Source organism: Nicotiana tabacum, chromosome 19 (assembly GCF_000715075.1).
Source record: "Nicotiana tabacum cultivar K326 chromosome 19, ASM71507v2, whole genome shotgun sequence".
NCBI classification, from domain to species: domain Eukaryota; kingdom Viridiplantae; phylum Streptophyta; class Magnoliopsida; order Solanales; family Solanaceae; genus Nicotiana; species Nicotiana tabacum.
In genome coordinates, this window is record NC_134098.1 from 60,706,852 (window position 1) to 60,728,642 (window position 21,791).

The window sequence follows — 21,791 nt, forward strand, 5'->3', positions numbered from 1 at the left end:
AGAATTATTTTTTATGAGAATGGCGCCTGAACTAGCTTGTACACTGATTAAACTTTTCCATCAGAATTAACAATTAAATTCTGTTTTCTTATAATATTCACTCACTTTATTAATTACCAGCCCACACTCTTGAATTCTCATAAATATATAGTATATCTTATTAGCAAAAGCGGAGCTGGCCTATAAAGTGCGGATTCGGTCGAATCCAGTTGCTCTTACTTAAATACTGTATTTGCATTAGGAAATTTATTAAATATCAAGATGTGTATTGAGATCTGAATACTAAATGATTAAGATTGTTTGATTTTTTAACATCTGAATGTATAAAATTTACGTTTATTTGAAAATTAATAAACATAAAATTCAAATAAAATACTAATTAATCTAATATTCCATAACTAAAATATATAGCTTTTTAAAATACTATAGTTGCTGGCGGTGATGGCTAACGGTAGTACTTGTGAATGCCGACTAAAAGCGGTGGTTGGTGGTAGATTTAGTTGATGGTGGTAGTTTTTGGGTAGTAGCTGGTGGTGATTGGTAGTGGTAGCTATTATAATTGAGGATGGTGGTGGTGGGTGGTAATAGTTAATAATGGCGGGTGGTGGTAGTAGTTGTGATTGAGGAAGATGATGGTGGGTGGTAGTAGTTTATAATGGTGGGCAGTGCCATCTATGGTTATTGATGGTGATGGGGTGATTAGTTGTGGATGAATATTGGTTGCCGTTGAGAATGATAGTGATGGAAGTGATGGGGATGGTGGGTGGTGGTAGTCGACAATGATGACTGCTATGATTGAGGATGATGGTGGTGATGGGTGGCATGATGCTAGTTGATAATGGTAGGTGGTGACGACAATTGATAATGAATGGATGATAGCATCTTAATGAAATTAAGTATCTGTTACAGATTTTAATGATACAGACATATTCAGACCCATTAAGTGATTGTGAAGTAAAAAAAACAAACACACTTAACGATTAAGATTTGAACAATTAAGATTCAGATTTTAAAAATAAACATACTTAATATCTGAGACTCGAATGATTAAAATTCAGACCTCCATTAAGTGTAAACAAATGAGGCCTAAAACAAATTGTGAGTTTCGTGGTAAATTCAAAACTCAGAAATTTCAAATTTTATCATCTTGCTATACTCTTTTGAGAAGGATAATTACCATGAGTACATCAATAAACGAACTCAAATAACATCGACATTTGAGTACTATACACCAAATGAATTAAAAAATGAAGATATGACGACTGGATTAGGAGGGAGTAGTTGAGTTTTTCAGAACATATTCAAATAATTCTTGTTTTTATATTCCAATTGTTAATCAAAAGTCTAAAGAGACATATCTCTACTGTCCAATAAACGCCCTGTTCTCTCACCCACTATCCTCTCGGGGCAGTTACCGCCCCCACCTCACTCTCCTCTCTCGTTAAGAAATATAGCCATTTGCCTTTCAGTAGTGCTTTCTTTACAGAAAGAGAGGAAGAAAATTTTCTGTGCTAAAACAGAGAGCCCTAGAAAACCTGCCAAATGTCACCAACCCATTCACTGTAAGACTCCTTCTGATCCTCCAACTCTACTCGCAACCAAACTCCTCATAAACTATTCTCTTTTGATACTGAACATAATACCATTTCATTTTTTTGCTTAATAAATGCCCAAAATTTACTGGACTAATTCTCATTTCATAGACCCATTCTCAGAACTCGACACCTCTAATTGAAAGTTAAGGAACCCAACCATCCCGCCACACGGGACCTTTGTGGTCACAAAACTATTACTAGTCACTCATTTTTCATGCCACTATATAAACACAAAAATACACTAAGTGGGAAGGAGGGTCTCGCCAAAGCAGCTTTTGTCAACTCTCTTTGTTCATTCCCATTTCTTGGTCATGCTAAGAGTTCTCAACCAAAAGCTGAAGAAGTTTTGTTTTGGTCTAAGATGGCCTATACGCCGCCGTTCAAAGACCAAGATCAAGATTACTGTCAAACAGCTAGGAAAATCTAATTCCAAGTCTCATTCTCAGCTTGAATCAGATAAAGAACCAGCTAATGCAAATGGGTCTGCGCTGATCCATCCCAGTAATGGGCATGAATTGGGTCGTTCTAAATCTGGACGTACAATTCGTGTAGCTACATTCAATGCTGCCCTTTTCTCTATGGCACCAGCACTTCCAAAGAAGATTGACAGGTCAGCTAGTTTTGACTTTGAAAATGATGATTATTACTCCTGTAATTTAAGAGCAAAATCATCAAATGATCGTCCTAAGAGTATACTCAAACAATCTCCTCTGCATCCTAGTAAAGAAGCTGATACTCTATTAAAGAAGCAAGCTTTTGCTAAATCAAAGTTAAGGGTGTCCATAAATTTACCAGATAATGAAATATCTTTGAAGAAAAGTGGGCAATTAAGCTTTTTGGGATGTGATAGTGAGAGGTTTTTAGGAAGTGGAATATGCAGGGGAAAGGCTCCTTTAAGGTCTACAGTAAGTATGCCACGTATAGATGGTCAGAGTTATAGAAGTACAAGAACTGTTCTTGAAGTATTGAGAGAGTTGAATGCTGATATTTTAGCATTGCAAGATGTTAAAGCAGTGGAGGAGAAAGGTATGAAGCCGTTATCGGATTTGGCTGCTGCTTTGGGGATGAATTATGTATTTGCAGAGAGCTGGGCTCCTGAGTATGGCAATGCTATTATGTCAAAATGGCCTATTAAGTCTTGGAAGATACAAAAGATCTTTGACGACTCCGATTTCAGGTTCTTAACCATTTCTTAATCCTTTATGTAAAACTTTCGATAGATACTGATATGATGAAGAACTTATGTCATATACACTGATAGTATTATTTGTATAATGTAATATGCCCTGGCGGGTTAGTTATCAGTTTACCAGGTTACTAATTCTTATTTTGAGAACTGTTTTTTCTTAAAAGTGCTTTTTACAGAGAAACTATTTTTTTCTGGTTCTCCAAAATTACTTATGCTTCTACTCAAAAGCATTTTTTCCCCTCTAAAAACTTGTAAAAAAAATACTTTAAAAAAAAAGTATTTTTGGTGAGAAACTTGGCCAGATTATAACTATAAGCTTATCGATTCACATTTGATTACTTTAAAAGTAACCTGGATTGTGTAAATATCTTTATTACATTACCAAAGCATATAGGTTAAACGAATGATGCAATTCAAAAGTGCTAACACTGTTTTCCTTATTTCATAGGTTTGCACTTTTGTTTTTTCTGACTCCATGTTTGGCGAAAGCTCACAGATTTTCAGTCATACAAATACACTATATTATTATGAAACAAACAGTTATGTTTTTTCGTTTATTTTCCCTTTTCATTGAATAAATTGCTAATTCAATGCTGGAACTGCGGAAAGCACCATTGTCATTACTCATTAGGATCCCCCCTCCCCCCCAAAACAATTTTCCCAAAAGCAATAAGAAACACATGGTAGAATTTTCCAGCAACTTATGCTCCAGGAACTTTGTATGAGTTGCTACTTCATATTTAATTCCCAAAGTACTTTATGTGTGATCCATGTTTTACCTTACTGTATTTTCTATGTCACGACAAACTTATGCCAGCCTAGAGTAAAAACAAATGAAGTAATAAAATTTCAGAAAGAATTTATCATTTACTTGAAAAATTTCAGGAATTATACAAATTTAAGCCAGACTGTTGAAGCGCATCCATAGTAACGTAATACGTATGAAGTATAATCTTTATCAGAGGTGACAAAAAATTCCCAGCTTTTTATCAGTTATAACTTGCTAAGCTCAGTTATCTGGTGTTGAACCTCTGTTAAAGTCATATCCTTCTTAAGTATGCAATATTGATATCAAGTTACTAGCTCGTTTATTACAAGTGGTTGAGTTTCATGTTCCCTTTTGGTTTCCCAGAGATGGTAATATATTGTTAGGTATGGGTCGTTGGGTGAATCTAAGAATGGTATTTACACAGTAACATGTAATTATGGTAGTCCATTTATCAAAATACACTTAAGCATAAAGCACTTGATTTATTTTTACAAAGATATATGTGAATGCAGAAATGTTCTAAAGGCCACAATTGATGTTCCTCGAGTTGGAGAATTCAATTTCTACTGCACTCACCTTGATCACTTGGATGAGAATTGGCGTATGAAGCAAATTAATGCTGTAATCCAATCCTCTGATAAGCCACACATTATAGCCGGGGGATTAAATTCTCTAGACGAAACAGATTACTCTCCAGAAAGATGGACAGATATTGTAAAGGTACACTATATATAAATCAGACGTCTCAGTCGTCTCAGTCAGAAAAAAATATATCAATTCATATTGCGTCTGCTTCTTTCCTCATTCAATTTGAATCATCACTTTCCAGTATTATGAAGAAATGGGAAAGCCAACACCAAAGGTTGAGGTAATGAAGCATTTGAAGAGTAAAGAGTATACTGATGCTAAAGATTTTGCTGGGGAATGCGAGTCTGTTGTCATGATTGCCAAAGGACAGAGTAAGCAACTCTTCATTCTCTTATTAACGAAACAAAAGTAGTACTCAATTTATATGACAATCGTTTTGTACTGTTGGCTCAAATCTTGTGCAAAATGTACAGGTGTGCAGGGAACGTGCAAGTATGGAACTCGAGTGGATTACATACTCTCATCATCGGATTCACCATACAAGTTTGTTCCAGGCTCATACTCCGTTTTCTCCTCAAAAGGAACTTCTGATCATCACATAGTAAAAGTTGATATGGTAAAAGTAGATACTGGTTCTCAACAACATGTCAACAAGAAACGGCGGCAAGCAAAACATAAAGTAGTCAGGATTACTCATTCAAATCCAAACAAGGGTGTATGGAAAATAGACACATGAAACAGAAGCAGATTGTTATTTTCATTGATTTATGCTCATAGTACGCTGCTATAGAAAGGGAAGAAGAAAAAGATAATTTATATGACAGATCTTGTGATTGAACCACATATCAATAACAGTTTGAGCTTGGATTTATAATAAGAGCTAAATGTGCTGTGTCCTTGCTTCAGCTTGACAAAAAGGAGTCCCAGGATATATACTACTCCCAGTTAGCACACCTCTTCATACTTTTCTTTTTTTCTTCACCGAGTTTAACAGAATTACTCATACTTAAGTACAGTTGATTTTTATATAACTTGATTGTGATATGTTTTACCACATCAATATATCAAGCTTAAACTCTTTTGAAATGAATGTTCTGTTTTATTTTGTCAATGAGAACTAAGTTGTTTATAACAAACATCCTATCACAGGTTAAAATATATTAACTTTAATAGTTACAAATTAGGGGAAATAGCATTTTTAGTCCCTAAATTATTGCAATATTCTGGCTTTGGTCCATGTGTTATGTGACTAAGCACATTAAACCTTTAATTAATCTAACCGTGTGATTTAAGCCCTTTAAACTAACGCAAGTTAAAGACTTAACAGTAATTGTTATTTAAAAAAACAGAAAATTCAACATAAGAAAAAGAAGAGCAGATAGAGAGAGTCATTTGCCTTATAATCCATTGAAACATATTTCTGACCAGTGATGGCTTCCAAAAGAAAGGTTATTAAATTATTCCATCGATATGTATCAATTCCAATCTAATCATTAGAGGTCCGACTTGGAGACGTCAAAATCGAAAAAAAAAAAAATTGCTTCATACTATTGCAACCAGTGCTGGCTTCTTCCCCAAATCCAAATATTGCTTCAATGGTTAATTAAAAAGAGAAAAGAAATATCTGATGAAATACACTTATATTATATTCTATAACTGCCTTCTCCATTATCTCTTGCAAATTGGAGCCAGATATGGAGCAATACAAGTTTCTTTTCATTTTTCAGTTTAATCCTGAGGAATGTCCTCAAAGTTGTTTTTTCCTTACTTCAAATATTGAAAACAAGCTTCTACTTATTTGGAATTTTCAATATTGATTCGTTAGGCACAAGTGGAGGAAATTAGTCTCTTCAACTTTTCATCTTCTTATGGGGGGATTTTGAAGGAGCAATATTTAATTAGTTGGAGGAAAATACTTCTACCACTCTCTATGTGCTCTTCTTTTCTAAATTTAATTTTCTGTATTTGTAAATAAAATACTGTTAGGTTTTTAACTTTCTGTTAGTCTAAAGGACTAAAATCACATGGTTAGATTAATTAAAGATTTAATGTGCTTAGTTAAATAATACAGGGATCAATTCCCAAAAGATTGCAATAATTTAGGAACTAAATATGTCGTTTCCCCTAAAAATGATCTAATATGGGTTTTATTTGTTTTATGCAACGGAATGACTACATTCATATATATGCCAAAGAGTTTTTCCATTACTTTATTCTGTAAGCTAAGGTCCATAGGCCAGGGCACACTTGATACTGGCTCAAGTATGACTTATGGATTGCAGTTGTATGTGCAAAACACTTCACGTCCGGTATTTTTACCTGGTCAACGAATATAATGGCCTTTGAAGGCTCCTATGCATTGGCATTACATCGTATTGAGAGGTTGAGGTGGCTTGGTAGAAGACGAGGACGATGATGAGCACCGGTCCTCGGCGTGTAATAACGGATAGTTTAAAAATTTAGATTCCCTAAAGAATATTCTAGTGAATATTATACTCTTATAAATAGGAGGAGATGTAATCCTAAAAAGGGTATTGAACACTTTTGTAAAAAATATTATTGACATTCTCTGAAGATTCTCTCTTTATCGAATACATACAAAATTTGCCTTTATACCTCTTATCCATCTTTTCTCCCCCGATTCAAGAAGAATCGGATTATTCAAAGACTTATCATTATCTATCATAGTTAGAAGAATCATTGGGAAATCTCACCCTTGTAGGGTGAACCTTATTCCGTTATTTACTTGAATGCTATTTATTATTATTTATTGCTTTCTTTTACATTCTTAAAATATTTATTGCTCTATTATTACTCCAAGATATTGCTATCTAACAACACAAGCATGGTATTCTTCACAAACATACTAGATCTGTCATTTGAATATTAATATTGACTTAGATTAACCCTTTTCTCTATAAATCTAATTGTATAAAACCTAGATCAAAATTTTAGATTATACAGTTTGGCGATGTCTGTGAGAACTTTTTATTCATGTTTTGAGTTTCCGTTCAGATCTATCACTCTCGTGATTTGCTGACCTAACGTGCAGTAAAGGTATCCTTTCTCTCTATGTGTACAAAGACTCCATGGCAGGTAACGAAGGAAGCGGAACAAAAGTGACAGACAACGTCTCGCTCAACCTTATTATGAGTGCCATCGATGAAGGGTATGACACCCGGGATGAGGAGGTGACCCCCACTGCATCCCCCAGATTAGGAAAGTCGCCTACACCTTTCTGCAGCACAACCAAACCAAATGGAAAGGGGGCCTCTATTTCCATGGGAGAGGAGGCGCCACCCGCTATGAAAAGGCTCCGCGAAGCATGGTTAACAGATACTCTAGTCAGCGTGATGAGTAAATAAGTCCCATGCACGACCACATAGACCACAAGGGTCCATGCATCACATCACATGAACGAACGAGATGCCCAACCCAATCCTCCTACTTTAGGCAACACTCACACAATTGTTGACAACGCAGGTGACAACGTCCTCGCTGCCGTGTTGAAAAGAATGGAGGAAATGGAAAATGAGAACAAGGCACTCAAAAAAAAAATGAAGGAACATCAAAAATGGGTAGACAAAATACCAGGTGTCCCCAAGTTGTTACCGAAGAGACGCTGGCAGGTTCGTGGAATAGCCATACAGGGAGGAAACGACTCCTCATGCCATACCAAAATCTTTCAAGATGCCCCCATATCTCCGAATCTACGTCGGAACGACTGATCCCGAGGACAATGAGACCCACTATGTCACTGCCATAAAAGGCAACGACCTCACTAAAGAGCAGGTGTCCTCCATCTTGCTAAAATAATTTGGTGAAACCCTCACGGGAGGGGCATTGACATGGTATTCACAACTGCCAGCCTATTCCATAGAAATATTCGAGGAGAGAGCCGACAAGTTCGTAACGACGCATGTCGGGGCCAAGAAAGCTGAAACGAGGGTGAATGACATCTTCGCCATCAAGAATTCCCTAGGGGAAGGACTGAGGGATTTCCTCGCCTGATTCAACATGGTGAGGATGAATTTACCAAACGTCTTTGAAGGGATAGCCGTAGCAGCCTTTCAGAATGTGCTGAGCAGAGAAGGTTCGAGGGCGACCAGAAAGCTATTGAGTTAGTTGATGAAGTACCTACCGGTCACTTGGGATGCGATCCATACGGGCCAACCCAATGACTCATCTCGGTGCAATTCGAATCCAGAAAGGAACGCAAGGATAACGCGAGGATAGACTATCCAACACCGCGGCCAGGCAGAGAACGACATCAACCCTATGTCAGGGCACCCATCCACTCCTTCCACCATGAAGACGAGCCCTCTAGGCCTAGAGCATGCACTCAAATGAATTATCAACGTATGCCCCCTTGCTATCTGCTCATAATTTTTGTGTGTCACCTACAAAGGTGGTCTACGCACTCGAAAAGCTCGGAACGAAAGTGAATTGGCCACCAAAGATGAGGTCTGACCCAAGCACCAGGAAGTCTGATGCCTTCTGTGAGTTCCACTAAGAACGTGGACACAAAACGGAAGATTGTACCGCTCTAAGGTTAGATGTAGCGACCTTGCTGCGACAAGGAAATCTTAAGGAATTACTCAACGATAAAGGCAGGAACACATTAGCAAGAGGTCAAGAACGTCCAGGCCCACCAAAGCCACCTTTGCCTACTCGCACCATCAATATGATTATTGGCGGCAGCCACGATGCCTCCATCAATGGCATCAAATTCAGCGCCACTCATAAACTCAAGAGAACAATCACCCATGAACGGTATGACGACCTCGAAGAAAGTATCATCTTCGATGAGTCAAATAACAACGGTTTGACTTTCCCTCACAATGATGCACTTGTCATTACTTTATGAATTCTTGATACTGATATTAGAAGAATTATGGTAGACGATGGAAGCGGAGTGTGCATCATCCATCGTCGAGCCATTGTACAGATGCGACTTGAGGATAAGATAGTGTCGCATTGCATTACACTAACCGATTTTAACAATGCAGTTGAATGGACTTCGGGTGAGATCACACTCCCCGTCGTCACCACTAGAGTAACATTAGAGACCACATTCCATGTCATGGATAAGGATACCGCATACAATGCCATCGTAGGGTGATCATGGATACACCCCATGAAGGCAGTCCCCTCTGGCTTGTACCAAGTGATCAAATTCTTGACCCTTGGGAAATATTCAGCATACGAGGGGTACAACGCACATCCCGAGAATGCTTTCGGATTGCCTTGGATGGCACGACAATCCATCAAAAGAAATAAAAGGAAGAAGAGGCATAACAGTCAGTAGAGATGAGGTCCTTACCGGTCGAAACCAAAGATACCATTACGGACCATGAAGTAGTCAAAGCCGCAAGATCGACCATAGAAGACCTCGACCCTGTCCAACTAGACCACAACGACCTCATCAAAAAAGCCTACATCGGATGCAAACTCCAAGACCCAGGTAAATTCACATAATTATTTATAGCTAACGCAAATTTGTTTTCCTTTAGCCACGAAGATATGCCCGACATCTCCAAAGAGATAGCCATACACAAGCTAAACGTCGACCCTTTCTACCCCCGGTATGGAGAGTCCGACAAAAGTTCAACCGTACCATCAACGAGGCCGTCCACGAGGAGGTAGAAAAATATTTGGCCAATGGCTCCATCAGCGAGTCAAAATACCCCAATGGATCGCCAACATGGTAATGGTAAAAAAAAAAAGAATGGGAAATGGAGGATGTGTGTAAACTTCACCGACCTGAACAAAACCTGCACAAAGGATTCATTCACATTATCACACATCGACCAAATCATCGATGTGACAATGGGACATGAGTTACTAAGTTTTCTAGATGCCTACTCAGGTTACAATCAGATACTCATGGAGGAAGGTGACCAAGAGAAAACTACGTTCATCACTCACAGGGGAACGTACCGTTATAGGGTTATGCCATTTGGGTTGTAGAACGCGAGAGCTACCTATCAAAGGCTGGTCACAAAGATGTTCAAAAACCAACTCGACAAAACCATGGAGGTGTACATCAACGTCATGTTGGTCAAATCTATGAGGGTCAAGGACCACATCGATCATTTAAAAACATTCGAAATATTAAGGAAATACGGGATGAAATTGAACCCCAAAAAATGTGCGTTTGGCATAACTTCGGGAAAGTTTTTGTGTTTCCTGGTATCACAGCGAGGTATCGAGATCAACCCAAATCAGATTAAAGCCATCGACGGGATATCAGAACATCTAACCTCTAAGAAACTAGTCCAGAGACTGACGGGTCTAATTGCCGCCCTGTACAGATTCATCTCGAGGTTATCTAAAAGGTGCCACATATAGTGCCCTTGAAAAAGTTTTGAAATGTTATAAGGAAATTAAGAGGTCCCACGTGTGCTAATTATATTTATTTGTATGCAAGTGTTAGTTAATAATATGAAAGATATCCCATGAACATATACGAGGTATATTTGATGTGATATAGGGAGCCCTTGGGACAAGTCACGTTGGAAATTACATGATAGACTAAAGTTCCAAATGAGTACGCGCAAGACCTAACTTTGGACGAGCATATTGATGTGTGGCTATAATTCTATAGTTTCGTACATTATGTGCCTTGCATTTTACATGCTTTAATGATAAATTACACTTTAATTGTGCATAATGGAGTATATTTTATGTGTAGGTGAATTGGAGACGAAAGTAGAGCAAAAAGGGTACTTAAACGTTGAAAGTGTGCTCGAGAACAGTGAAAATGAGAGACCAGGCTTTAGCCTGTCTAGGGCAGCCTAAGGCCAGGCTGGACCAGGCTTTAGCCTGGCGAGGCCAGCCTAACGCCAGGTCCAATCCGAGTTTTTGAAGACTTAATTCGTTTTGGGTTTTGACTAGGACCCGGTCCACACGTTTAGGGTTTCTTCTACACATATAAATAGACATAAAATACCACTTGGAAGGGGGTGGATTCAGCAGCCAAAGGGGGGTTCTATCAGCAGCCACGTTTTTGGGAGCTAGAAGCAAGAAGAGCTGTTGGAATCACCTCTTGGGAGTTAGAATCATCTATTTCTACATCTTTTCATCTTTAATCTGTATTTTAATTATGCAAAATATTTGGGATATTGTTACTATGAATATAAGTAGCTAACTTTCTAATCTAGGGTTTTGATGGAACCTATTGAAGGATGATTTTCGTGTTACGTTAATATAGATTTGCCGTAGTATTTTTTCTATTTGTTCAACTATATTATTCTTGTGGTTGATTGAAGCGCCCTCAATTAGCTGTGCCTATTTAGTATGTATTACTCGGGAGAGAGTACATATTTAGGTAGTTGTTGAACAACATCACTCCTAAACGTATATGAGGGATCAATACGGAGGTTTAAAGGTGGGTTTAAGGATAACGAAACCTTGGTGCGATCTGAGTGAGCTGTGCTTAATGCTAGCTAGCGTAATTCGGGAGAATATGTCTAGTAAATTATGGTAATTACTCGGGAGAGAGTTACGACAATTAGAGTGCTCATGGTCGATAGAGAAGACTTAGGCAAATTTATAGGAAAAGTAGCAGAAAGGATTCCGACAATTGGGGAAATCATAACTCTAGACCTCCTTAGTCTTGTCTATAATTTCATCCATGTTAATTGATAGTTTTAGTGCTTTCTAGTATTTGTTAGTTAATTAGATAAAAATAAACATTATAATCTTTATAATTAGGAAATTACTTGAACTTGTGTTTCTTAGCGATATTAAACAACTGCAGTTAAGCCTTAGTTCTCTGTGGGATTCGACTCCGGACTTGTAAACCGGATTATATTTGCAACGACCGCTTAGTCCTTTTTATAAGGCATAGTTGGGCGTGATCAAATTTTGGTGCCGTTGCCGAGGAACTAACGGTTTAGTTGTAGGTGTTTATATTGCAATAAAATACATTGCTAGGTTGATAAAGAAACACTTATAGTTGTAGGTGTACATATTGCTAGGTTGCAAGTTTGAACTTTTATTTTGTTTTCTTGTATTTGATTTTTTTATTTTTGTTTTACTTGTTAATTTTAGAAACATGGCATCTTGGAATTATGACAGTTTTGATGTTGGTAATTCTACTTTTGATCCTCCTTATGCATATTATGGAGGAAACCACCCATGGAAAAATTATCAAAATATTCCTAAGAGCAAGTTATGTGCACCAACTCAATCTTATATGTGGAATGTGTGTGATATGTGTGGTGGTCAAGATGGTCACTTTCATGGTTGTGCTTATATGTCTTATACTCCCCCAACCCCTTACTTTAATGGTTCTACATTTTCATGTGAAGTGAATAAGAACAAAGAATCTTGGGAAACTGACCTGAAAAAGATCGAAGATATGTTAAAGGTCCTCATGGAACAATATGATGAGAAATTACTGTAGATACAAAGGCAAGAGGCAACTATTCACAATTTGGAAGCTCAACCTAATAAACTAAGTGAACCTTGTAAAGTGCAACAAGTTTACATTGTGGATAATAGCCAAGAAGAGCATGAATGGGCTGCAGAAATTGCCATTATAATGGAGGAGTTGAGAGTAGAATTTGACCAAACCAACCAACTAGAATTTGATGATACTGATGTTGTAGAAGAGATACTAGAGTCAAGAAAGGACATTGAAGATACATATTTAGTTGACTCTAGTGTCATTAATGTTTAGGATGTAGACAGTCCCAATGCTCATGTAGTAGAACGCATTGGTCCACACTCCAAGCATTTTTTCACATTGTGTTTGGATGATGATATAGAAATAGAGTCATCCGAGCCACTTGAGGAGTCAAGGAATGAGGAACAAGGCGCCTACATTCTGAAATGCTTCTTGCCAGAAAGTCGGGAATACACATCTCATCTAAAGGCCAAGAAGTGCATAATACTACATTGTTTTATTGGGCCAGTCAGATTCATTCCACCACCCTAGGAGCATGATCATAGAGCAGAATCAAAACTTGGGGTCCAATTCATATGTTCAAAGTGGAGGAAAAAAGTGATTCGTGTCGTGCCGCGACGTTAAATCAAGCGCTTGTTGGGAGGAAACCCAACTTTACTGCTTTATTTTATTTTTTATTTTTATTTATTATATAGTGTCGATTTTTGCTTTTCTAGGAGCATGGAAAGCAAAGCTATTGGAGGGATGAAACAACAAACCAGATGGTTGGAACTAAGTGTGAGGTACCCGCACGAAGGACCAAGCCTGGGAGAAGTCTGAGTACCCCATGAGTTGCTAGTGCTTCGGCCTTTGGCCTACCAGAGAGTCTCTTTTACCCTCTTATTAGTTATGTTGTGCATTGGGGACAATGCACAATTTTAAGTATGGGGTGAGAGATTGTCTAGGTGACTTTCTATGCTATTTTAATTATGTTAGTTTAATTCAATTTTTTTTAGAGAACATAAATAGAAAAGATTGGACTTTTCCTGATGATGGATCTATTAGATAATTTTCTTGAGGGATTTAAGTCAAAAGGAAAAAGACAAAAAAATTTTCTTTTGTTAGGTAGTGTAGCAATTCCCCCTTGGTTTTTCTTTGTACCGCGGTTCTTTTCCAAGGGCTTTGTTTGAACCAGGTGTAGTTAGTTTTATTTGTTTTTAGGAATAGGAACCATTGTGCCATGAATTGAATTGAAGCAATTTCTCTTAGCTTTGTTATGCCTTGAGAATAGTTAGTACTATGGTTGTGACGCTTAGGCTCGGGTTTTGACTCTCGCATACGTACCTTAAATCGTAGATTCTTAATTTTGCTTAACTGCTTTGACTGAAGCGTCGCGATGAAACCAATTCTGAGTGAGTTATGTGCCATGTCCGTGTGAGGTTTTGTATGTATTCTATGCATTGCATTTGATGTCTAGAACTTGCCCCGTGTGTTTGCAAAGTGAAATAGTAGTATTGTTCAGTCTAGGAAGTAATATAGGCGTTTCTTTGTTAAGCCAGATATATAAAGTTTACCCACCTAAATATTATGTACCGTAGTTAACCCCGTTGAGCCTATAATCTTATTTCTTTGGTAACCACATTACAAGTCGTACCCCTTTGTTTTAATCGGCCATATATTTGAATCTTTTTACCTCTCATGAGCACTTGAATTGTTATGAACTTTGTAAAAGTTAAAGTGCGGGGTGGTTGGTTCGGCTTTGGCGTGGAACTAATGAAATAAGGAGAAAGGTGCATTGTTTTGAAAAAGTAAGAGCCACTTGAATTGAAAAAAGAAAGAAAAGAAAAATTAGTTGTATTGCTGTAAAAAATATCCCTTGATAGTGGTGACTCTTGATGTAATTGTGCTTAAAGAAATATGGAGTTAATATATATTGAGGTGAAGGTGGAGTTATGGTTTGACATAAGTATGGGATGTGTGTTAAAGTATATGTATTAAAGTGCTTAAGGGAGGTGTAGTCACTCATATCCAAATGTATCCTACCCGACCCGCAGCCTACATTACAACCAATTAAAGTCCTACTTGATCTTAGACTAAATGAGCTCAATTAGTAGAGTATTACACTATGGGCAAGCCTATGGTGCATCTTTTGTAGCATATGAATGTTATTTCTGAGAGCGAGTGAATTCTTCCTATATTCAGTTCCTACGGTCTTAAAATTTATTGTGTGTGGAACTAATCTCTTAGATTGGGTGAGGGCACATGATTCATAAAGAAAAGGTAATATTGTTGACATCCATGTTAGAGTAAGTAAGTGAATTGTGAATAAGGCATGGTATTTTTGAGTCAAATCTTGAGGCGAGGATGTCACACTTGTGTGCTTAAACTATTTTAAAAATTCTTGGTGTAATGAGTTAGGAGAATTGCATAAAAAGGCCGTATCTATAAGTGTAGTTTGATTGCTCGAGGACAAGCAATGTTTAAGTGTGGGGTATTGATGTGTGGATATAATTCCATAGTTTCGTACATTATGTGCCTTGCATTTTACATGCTTTAATGATAAATTACACTTTAATTGTGCATAATGGAGTATATTTTATGTGTAGGTGAATTGGAGATGAAAGTAGAGCAAAAGGGGTACTTAAACGTTGAAAGTGTGCTCGAGAACAGTGAAAAGGCCAGGCTGGACCAGGCTTTAGCCTGGCGAGGCCAGCCTAACGCCAGGTCCAATCTGAGTTTTTGAAGACTTAATTCGTTTCGGGTTTTGACTAGGACCCGACCCATACATTTAGGGTTTCTTCTATACATATAAATAGACCTAAAACACCGCTTGGAAGGGGGTGGTTTCAGCAGCCAAAGGGGGGTTCTATCAGCAACCATGTTTTTGGGAGCTAGAGGCAAGGAGAGCTGGTGGAATCACCTCTTGGGAGTTAGAATCATCTATTTCTACATCTTTTCATCTTTAATCTGTATTTTAATTATACAAAATATTTGGGATATTGTTACTATGAGTATAAGTAGCTAAATTTCTAATCTAGGGTTTTGATGGAACCTATTGAAGGATGATTTTTGTGTTATGTTAATATAGATTTGCCGTAGTATTTTCTCTATTTGTTCAACTATATTATTCTTGTGGTTGATTGAAGGGCCCTCAATTAGCTGTGCCTATTTAGTATGTATTACTCGGGAGAGAGTACATATTTAGGTAGTTGTTGAACAACATCACTCCTAAACTTATATGAGGGATTAATACGAAGGTTTAAAGGTGGGTTTAGGGATAACGAAACCTTGGTGCGATCTGAGTGAGCTGTGCTTAATGCTAGCTAGCGTAATTCGGGAGAATATGTCTAGTAAATTGTGGTAATTACTTGGGAGAGAGTTACGATAGTTAGAGTGCTCATGGTCGATAGAGAAGACTTAGGCAAATTTGTAGAAAACGTAGCGGAAAAGATTCCGACAATAGAGGAAATCATAACTCTAGACCTCCTTAGTCTTGTCTATAATTTCATCCATGTTAATTGATAGTTTTAGTGCTTTTTAGTATTTGTTAGTTAATTAGATAAAAATAAACATTATAATCTTTATAATTAGGAAATTGTTTGGACTTGTGTTTCTTAGCGATATTAAACAACTGTAGTTAAGCCTTAGTTCTCTGTGGGATTCGACTCCGGACTTGTAAACCGGATGATATTTGCAACGACCGCTTAGTCCTTTTTATAAGGCATAGTTGGGCGTGATCATGAACTCTGACACACTAGGGCTTGGTACTTAGTCACTCCCTTAATATCAAATATATATATATATATATATATATATATACACACACACACACACACACATACATACTCCCTATAAAATAAAAGATCTTCGAGTCTAGTTTCTAACGCTTCAATTCGTCATTTGGAAATTCTTACAAGACGTTATGATCAAATTATCAAAGGCTGGCAGTGAAGTACTGCCATGGTGTTCGGGTCCGCGTCCGACTTGGAGGAGGAGTGAATTGGGGACACGAAGTGCCCGGGGCAGCGTCCGAAATCCAAAAATTTGGTCCTATAAGTACAAGGTCAAGGAGAGAGTATTTTGAGCTTTTGGGGTTAGGGTTCTTAAGGTCAAGAGGCGATTTTAAGCTCAAATCAAGTCCAACCAACTAAGGTAAGTTGTTAATGATATTTTGGGTTGATTATTACTCAATATACACGAGTTCTAATATCATTCTTATATACAAATACTAGATTTCGTCATCAAATCCTCAAGATCACAAAAATTATCAAAGTTGTGATTTTTTAAGATTGATCTACTAGAGGTAATTCTTATTATTCAAACTTATTTATTATGAGTAGTTAGAAGTATTTGTCGCATTTTTTACAAGTTTTAATGGTTGAAATATTAGATTATAAACTCTAATTCATGGCATGGATAGTAGTTTTTAAAAAAATGAGAGAGAAGATGAATAGTATTCTTGGAAATAAAATTAATGAATACAATGAACCTACAAAATTCTTTGTTAGCAAAAGTTGGAAGTAATCAACTAAGTAATCACTCGAATTTTATATTTTGAAGGCAAAATAGCCTTCCAACCACCTAAACTTACACTGAATTTTCAAGCCGGTAAATAAACTTACGAGTTTCCCATTTTGACACTTATACTGTATAGATCAATTACTAATAAGCGCCTTTGACCGTTGATTATGCCTATGTGGAGACAATGCCGCTGACATGGCCAAAGTACGTGCAACTCACACTTAAAAGGCGTGTGAATATGTTAGTTTTGATAGAAAATGTATTAAAAACTATATTAATAATAAAACGATAATAGAAGAATTAAAAAAAAATTAAACACTTCTCCAGTTCTTCCCAGCCCCTTCGCCCCCCTCTCCTCCCCATTACTCTTGGTTTCCCTGCATTTTTCACGTCCCAATCCCCTTCCCTCTCCATTTCCCCTCTTTATTTATTTTCATTATTGTTCTCTATTGGAAACAAATTTAGGGTTTTTTTTTTCTTCTATTGAGTATAAGAATTTAGAGAGGGAGGAAAAAAGATACAGAAGATAACCCACAAATTTATGTGAAGCAAATCACCGGAGAAGTTGCTGGAGAAAAAAGAATCTGGCTTTCTGAAATTGGAAATTGGGTCAAACCGGTAGTAAAGAAGTTGATTTTTCTATTTATTGTGTCTGATTCTTCGAATCGAATCAATTAGGCTCCAACTATTTGAAGTGAAAATTTTCTCTCCGCTAAAGTGATGATTTCTTTGTGAAGCTGGTGGAGATGGGAAATGGGTTTCTGTTGTTGGATGGGTTGAGTTTGATTTGATCTGAAGTTATGGATTTTGGAAATCACTTAGAAATGATTTTAATAATATAATGAAAGAAAAATAAAGTTGATATTTTGGAGAAGAAAGATGTCACCGAAGGAGCTCTTTTTGGTGCTTAGTCTAGTGGAATTGGTCTTCTTGACCTATGAAGAAGAAAGAGAAATAAAAAATAAAAAAAGAGTTTTATAAATTGAAAAAGCTGGGACCCACAAATTACATGTGTCAAATAACAACAGGTTAAGCATATGACATGTTATCCACGTCATGACGATTGCGGAACACACTCGGTCAGAGGTGTTTATTAGTAACTATTTTTTGAAGTATAAGTGTCAAAATAGGAAACACGTAAGTTTGTTTACCGGCTTGACAAATCAGTACAACTTTAAGTGGTTGCGAGGCCATTTTGCCTATTTTGAAAGTGTTGATTAAGGAAGATGATGAATAGTAACTAGGTGGCATTGGACAATTGATGTAGTATCATTAATGACTTTGAATGGGTATAAAATTATAAGGATGAAGTTGAATAGGCTAGCATGTGAATCTATTCGGCGATTTGAGTTGTTAGAGGCTTGTAGCTAACTTATGAGCCATAAATGGATATTGATCAATATTTTAGATTATATTTTGATGTAATTATTATATCTAATTGTAGATATCGACTTGATGATGATGTTTGAGCATTTTAATCAACATTGGAATAATGAAAGAGAATTGAAAGCTTGTGAATGTTAATAAAGCGAAAGCGAGGTAAGTTGATTAAAATTTACTCTTTTCGAGGGATTTTCTCTAGAGTTATGCTTTGGACTATTGAAATTATTTGTAAATGTGCATCCATACTTATGGGGGCAAGCAGGGAAGGATGTCACCAAATTGTCTTAAATTGTGTTGCATAGAAAAGACCTTATTATTTTATCAAAGGAATAAAAAGGAATCTTGTTTCCAAGGACTTGATGTCAAATGACACTCGAGGCAAATATTATAAGTTTTATTAAAAACTTATATTGATGATAAAGAAATTAAACATTTGAGTTCTATTGTTATCTTCATTTTATAAAATGAGAAATATGATATTTTAAAATGTTTACATTTTGACATAGCACTTGTTAAATCTATAAGGATTTGAATCTCATTTTATTAATTGCTATATATGAAATGATAAAGAATTTCATTTAATTTTGTTCAAATAATTCGGATTGACTATAAATGTCATAATTTTGTAAAATAAATACTTTGAGGCTATTTGGCTATGAATCTATTTTTGGAGTATCAAATATTTAGGGAGTTACTTATGTTTACCGAGATTAGCTTCAGACATATTGTGTTCATCGTCATAAAACTACTCGTGCCGGTGTAGGCGTAGATGGCCACTTTATGGTATAGACTACGGTAGAGTGCTCTCCCTCGAGAGGGTACTATTTTGTGCTATTATTAGTATGGATGAGTCGATTCGTATGACACTACGATGAGACGACCTGAGCAAGTAGGGTATATGATACTTGCCGCTAGGTACATAACCTAGTTGACCTTCTTGTGTCGGTGATGGTATAGTAATCCCAGTGAAAGGTAATGATAATTTTCTTATGTTTAGGCCTAAGGAGCCGAAAGTGATTTTAATGACTTGATAAAATTGAAATAGTTTTGTGTGATCTTTATTAAAAATCATGAATTGATATAAATATTTTAAAATTTTACATCATGGTTGACATTTCACTTGTCTTTTCATATAAAATGAAAAAGAGCATGAACTGATATAATTGTTATTATTTTGTATGAGATGCTGGTTGCTTTATTTATATCAAACCTTGTCATAGGAACTTGAGTTAGAGAGAGTCTATGACACTTATTGAGTGCCATTGTGGTTTACTCAGCCCTTAGGGGCCCCTCTTCAGTGTCCCATTTTCTTTACGTGTTTCAGGATAAGGTATGACACGTAATGTGGGGACAGGTCTAGGGTGACTCTCTTTTCGAGATATGACGAAGCACCACTTTTATTTTGTGGTAGCTATCGTGTTATTTCTTATTTTCTTTTGTTGGAATTATTCCAAGTGTTGATTCTATTCTTTCGTATAGAGGCCCCATAGATAGTTGTGTTGGATTTTAAAAATAAGATTGTGGACGTCATGCGTAAAGGAATAATTATTTAATTTGATTATATCATTTTTATGAAAAGTTTCATGTATGATTTTGGAAATGAAAAATATTTTCTGACTTGATTTGAAAATGTATAAGATTTTCAATTGGCTTCCGCAATTACACTTGGTCTTGACATATGGGTTGGTTAACTTGGGTCGAGAAGTGTGTCGGGTGCCAGTCACGTAGATTTGGATCGTGACACCACAGGTTCTTCAACGTGCTCAAAATGGATAACGACCTCGAATGGACGCCTGAATGCATACAAGCGCTAAAGGAACTCAAGGAATACCTGTCATCACCAACCTTGCTCTCAAAGCCCGAGTCTGGGGAGCACCTCCTCGTCTACATAGCTATTTCAGAAGTAGCAGTGAGTGCATCCCTGGTTCGAGAAGGCAAAGGTACACAATCTCCAATTTATTATATCAGTATAACACTTATCCACGCCGAGACGAGGTATCCCCACCTCGCAAAACTGGACCTAACCCTTGTCGTAGCTTCACGAAAGCTTAGGTCGTACTTCCAATGCCACCCAATCGGTCATCACCACATTTCCTTTAAGAAGCATATTGCATAAACCCGAGCTTTTAGGGAGGCTGGCCAAGTGGGCGATCGAATTAAGCGAGCACGATATCACTTATCACCCACGCACAACAATAAAATCTCAAGTGCTCACGGGCTTTGTCACGTACTCCAGTGCCAAAGTGATGCCCGAGGCCAAGAAGGAAGCCACTCAAACTTCTCACCTAACAAAAGACCTCTGGGTCCTACACACCGCTGGCCCGTCCAACACCTGCGGGTTCGGACTGGGACTCGTGCTCGAAGTTCCCACCGATGAAGTCATTCGCCAATCAATAATATGCCCATATATGACTAACAACGAGGCCGATTATGAGTCCATATTTGTAAAATTGAGACTAACACTCGAGTATAGGGCGAGGCATTTGCTGCGATTCTCAGCTTGTCGTCAACCGAGTTACTAGGACTTTCCAAGTCAAAGAGAAGAGGTTGCAGAAAAATACCAGACCGAGATATAAAAATTTCTATGCAAATTCGATGAATGCTAGCTCGACCAAATCCTTCAAACTCAGAACGTCGAGGCGGACAGCCTCGCCAATTTGGTCGCTCAACAAAAAGCATAACTCCTGGAGGTAGGAGCATGGTACATCTCCTCAGCTCGATATTAGACCGCATCGAGGTAAAATCTATAAACTTAACTTGGGACTGGTGCAATTGTATTATAAACTATTTGTAGGACGTCACCCTCCCAAACGACAAAAGGAAGCCAAGAAGCTGAAAATGCAAGCCGCTAGATACAAACTCTTTTACAGCAACTTGTATAAGAGAACGTGCGGTGGCCCCTTAGCAAAAGTTTTAGGCCCGAATCAAACTCAACACGCTCTCGAGGAAGTCCACGAAGACCACTTGGTTAGTCATTCCGGCGACCGAGCACTGGTCAGATGCCTTATACGGGCGGGATACTACTAGCCCACAATGAAGAAAGACGCCGTGGAATTCGTAAAAAGATGCAAACAGTGCCAAAATTTCGCCCAAATAATTCACCAAGAAGGCAAACAGCTCCACTCTGTCACCTCCCATGGCCATTCATTAAATGGGGAATGGACATCGTGGGACCGGTTTTACCAGGACGAGGTAATGTTAAATTCCTTTTAGTTTTGACTGACTACTTCTCTAAATGAGTGGAAGCAGGAGCATTCGCCTAAGTTCACGAGCAAGAGGTAATCGCTTTCATATGGAAAAATATCATGTGCCGATTCGGCCTACCCAAAGAAATAAGCTGTGACAACGGACCCT

The 21,791-nt window shown here is 37.5% G+C and overlaps 1 protein-coding gene across 1 annotated transcript; it reads left to right on the forward strand.

Annotated features, from left to right (window-relative positions):
• Nucleotides 1-1,348: 1,348 nt before the first annotated feature.
• On the forward strand, nt 1,349-5,026 carry LOC107819545 (uncharacterized). Its single transcript, XM_016645666.2, has 4 exons — nt 1,349-2,772; nt 4,066-4,273; nt 4,383-4,512; nt 4,615-5,026. The coding sequence occupies exons 1-4, from the start codon at nt 1,907-1,909 to the stop codon at nt 4,875-4,877; spliced, it is 1,467 nt and encodes a 488-aa protein (XP_016501152.1). The 5' UTR covers nt 1,349-1,906; the 3' UTR covers nt 4,878-5,026.
• The last annotated feature ends 16,765 nt before the right edge of the window (nt 5,027-21,791 follow it).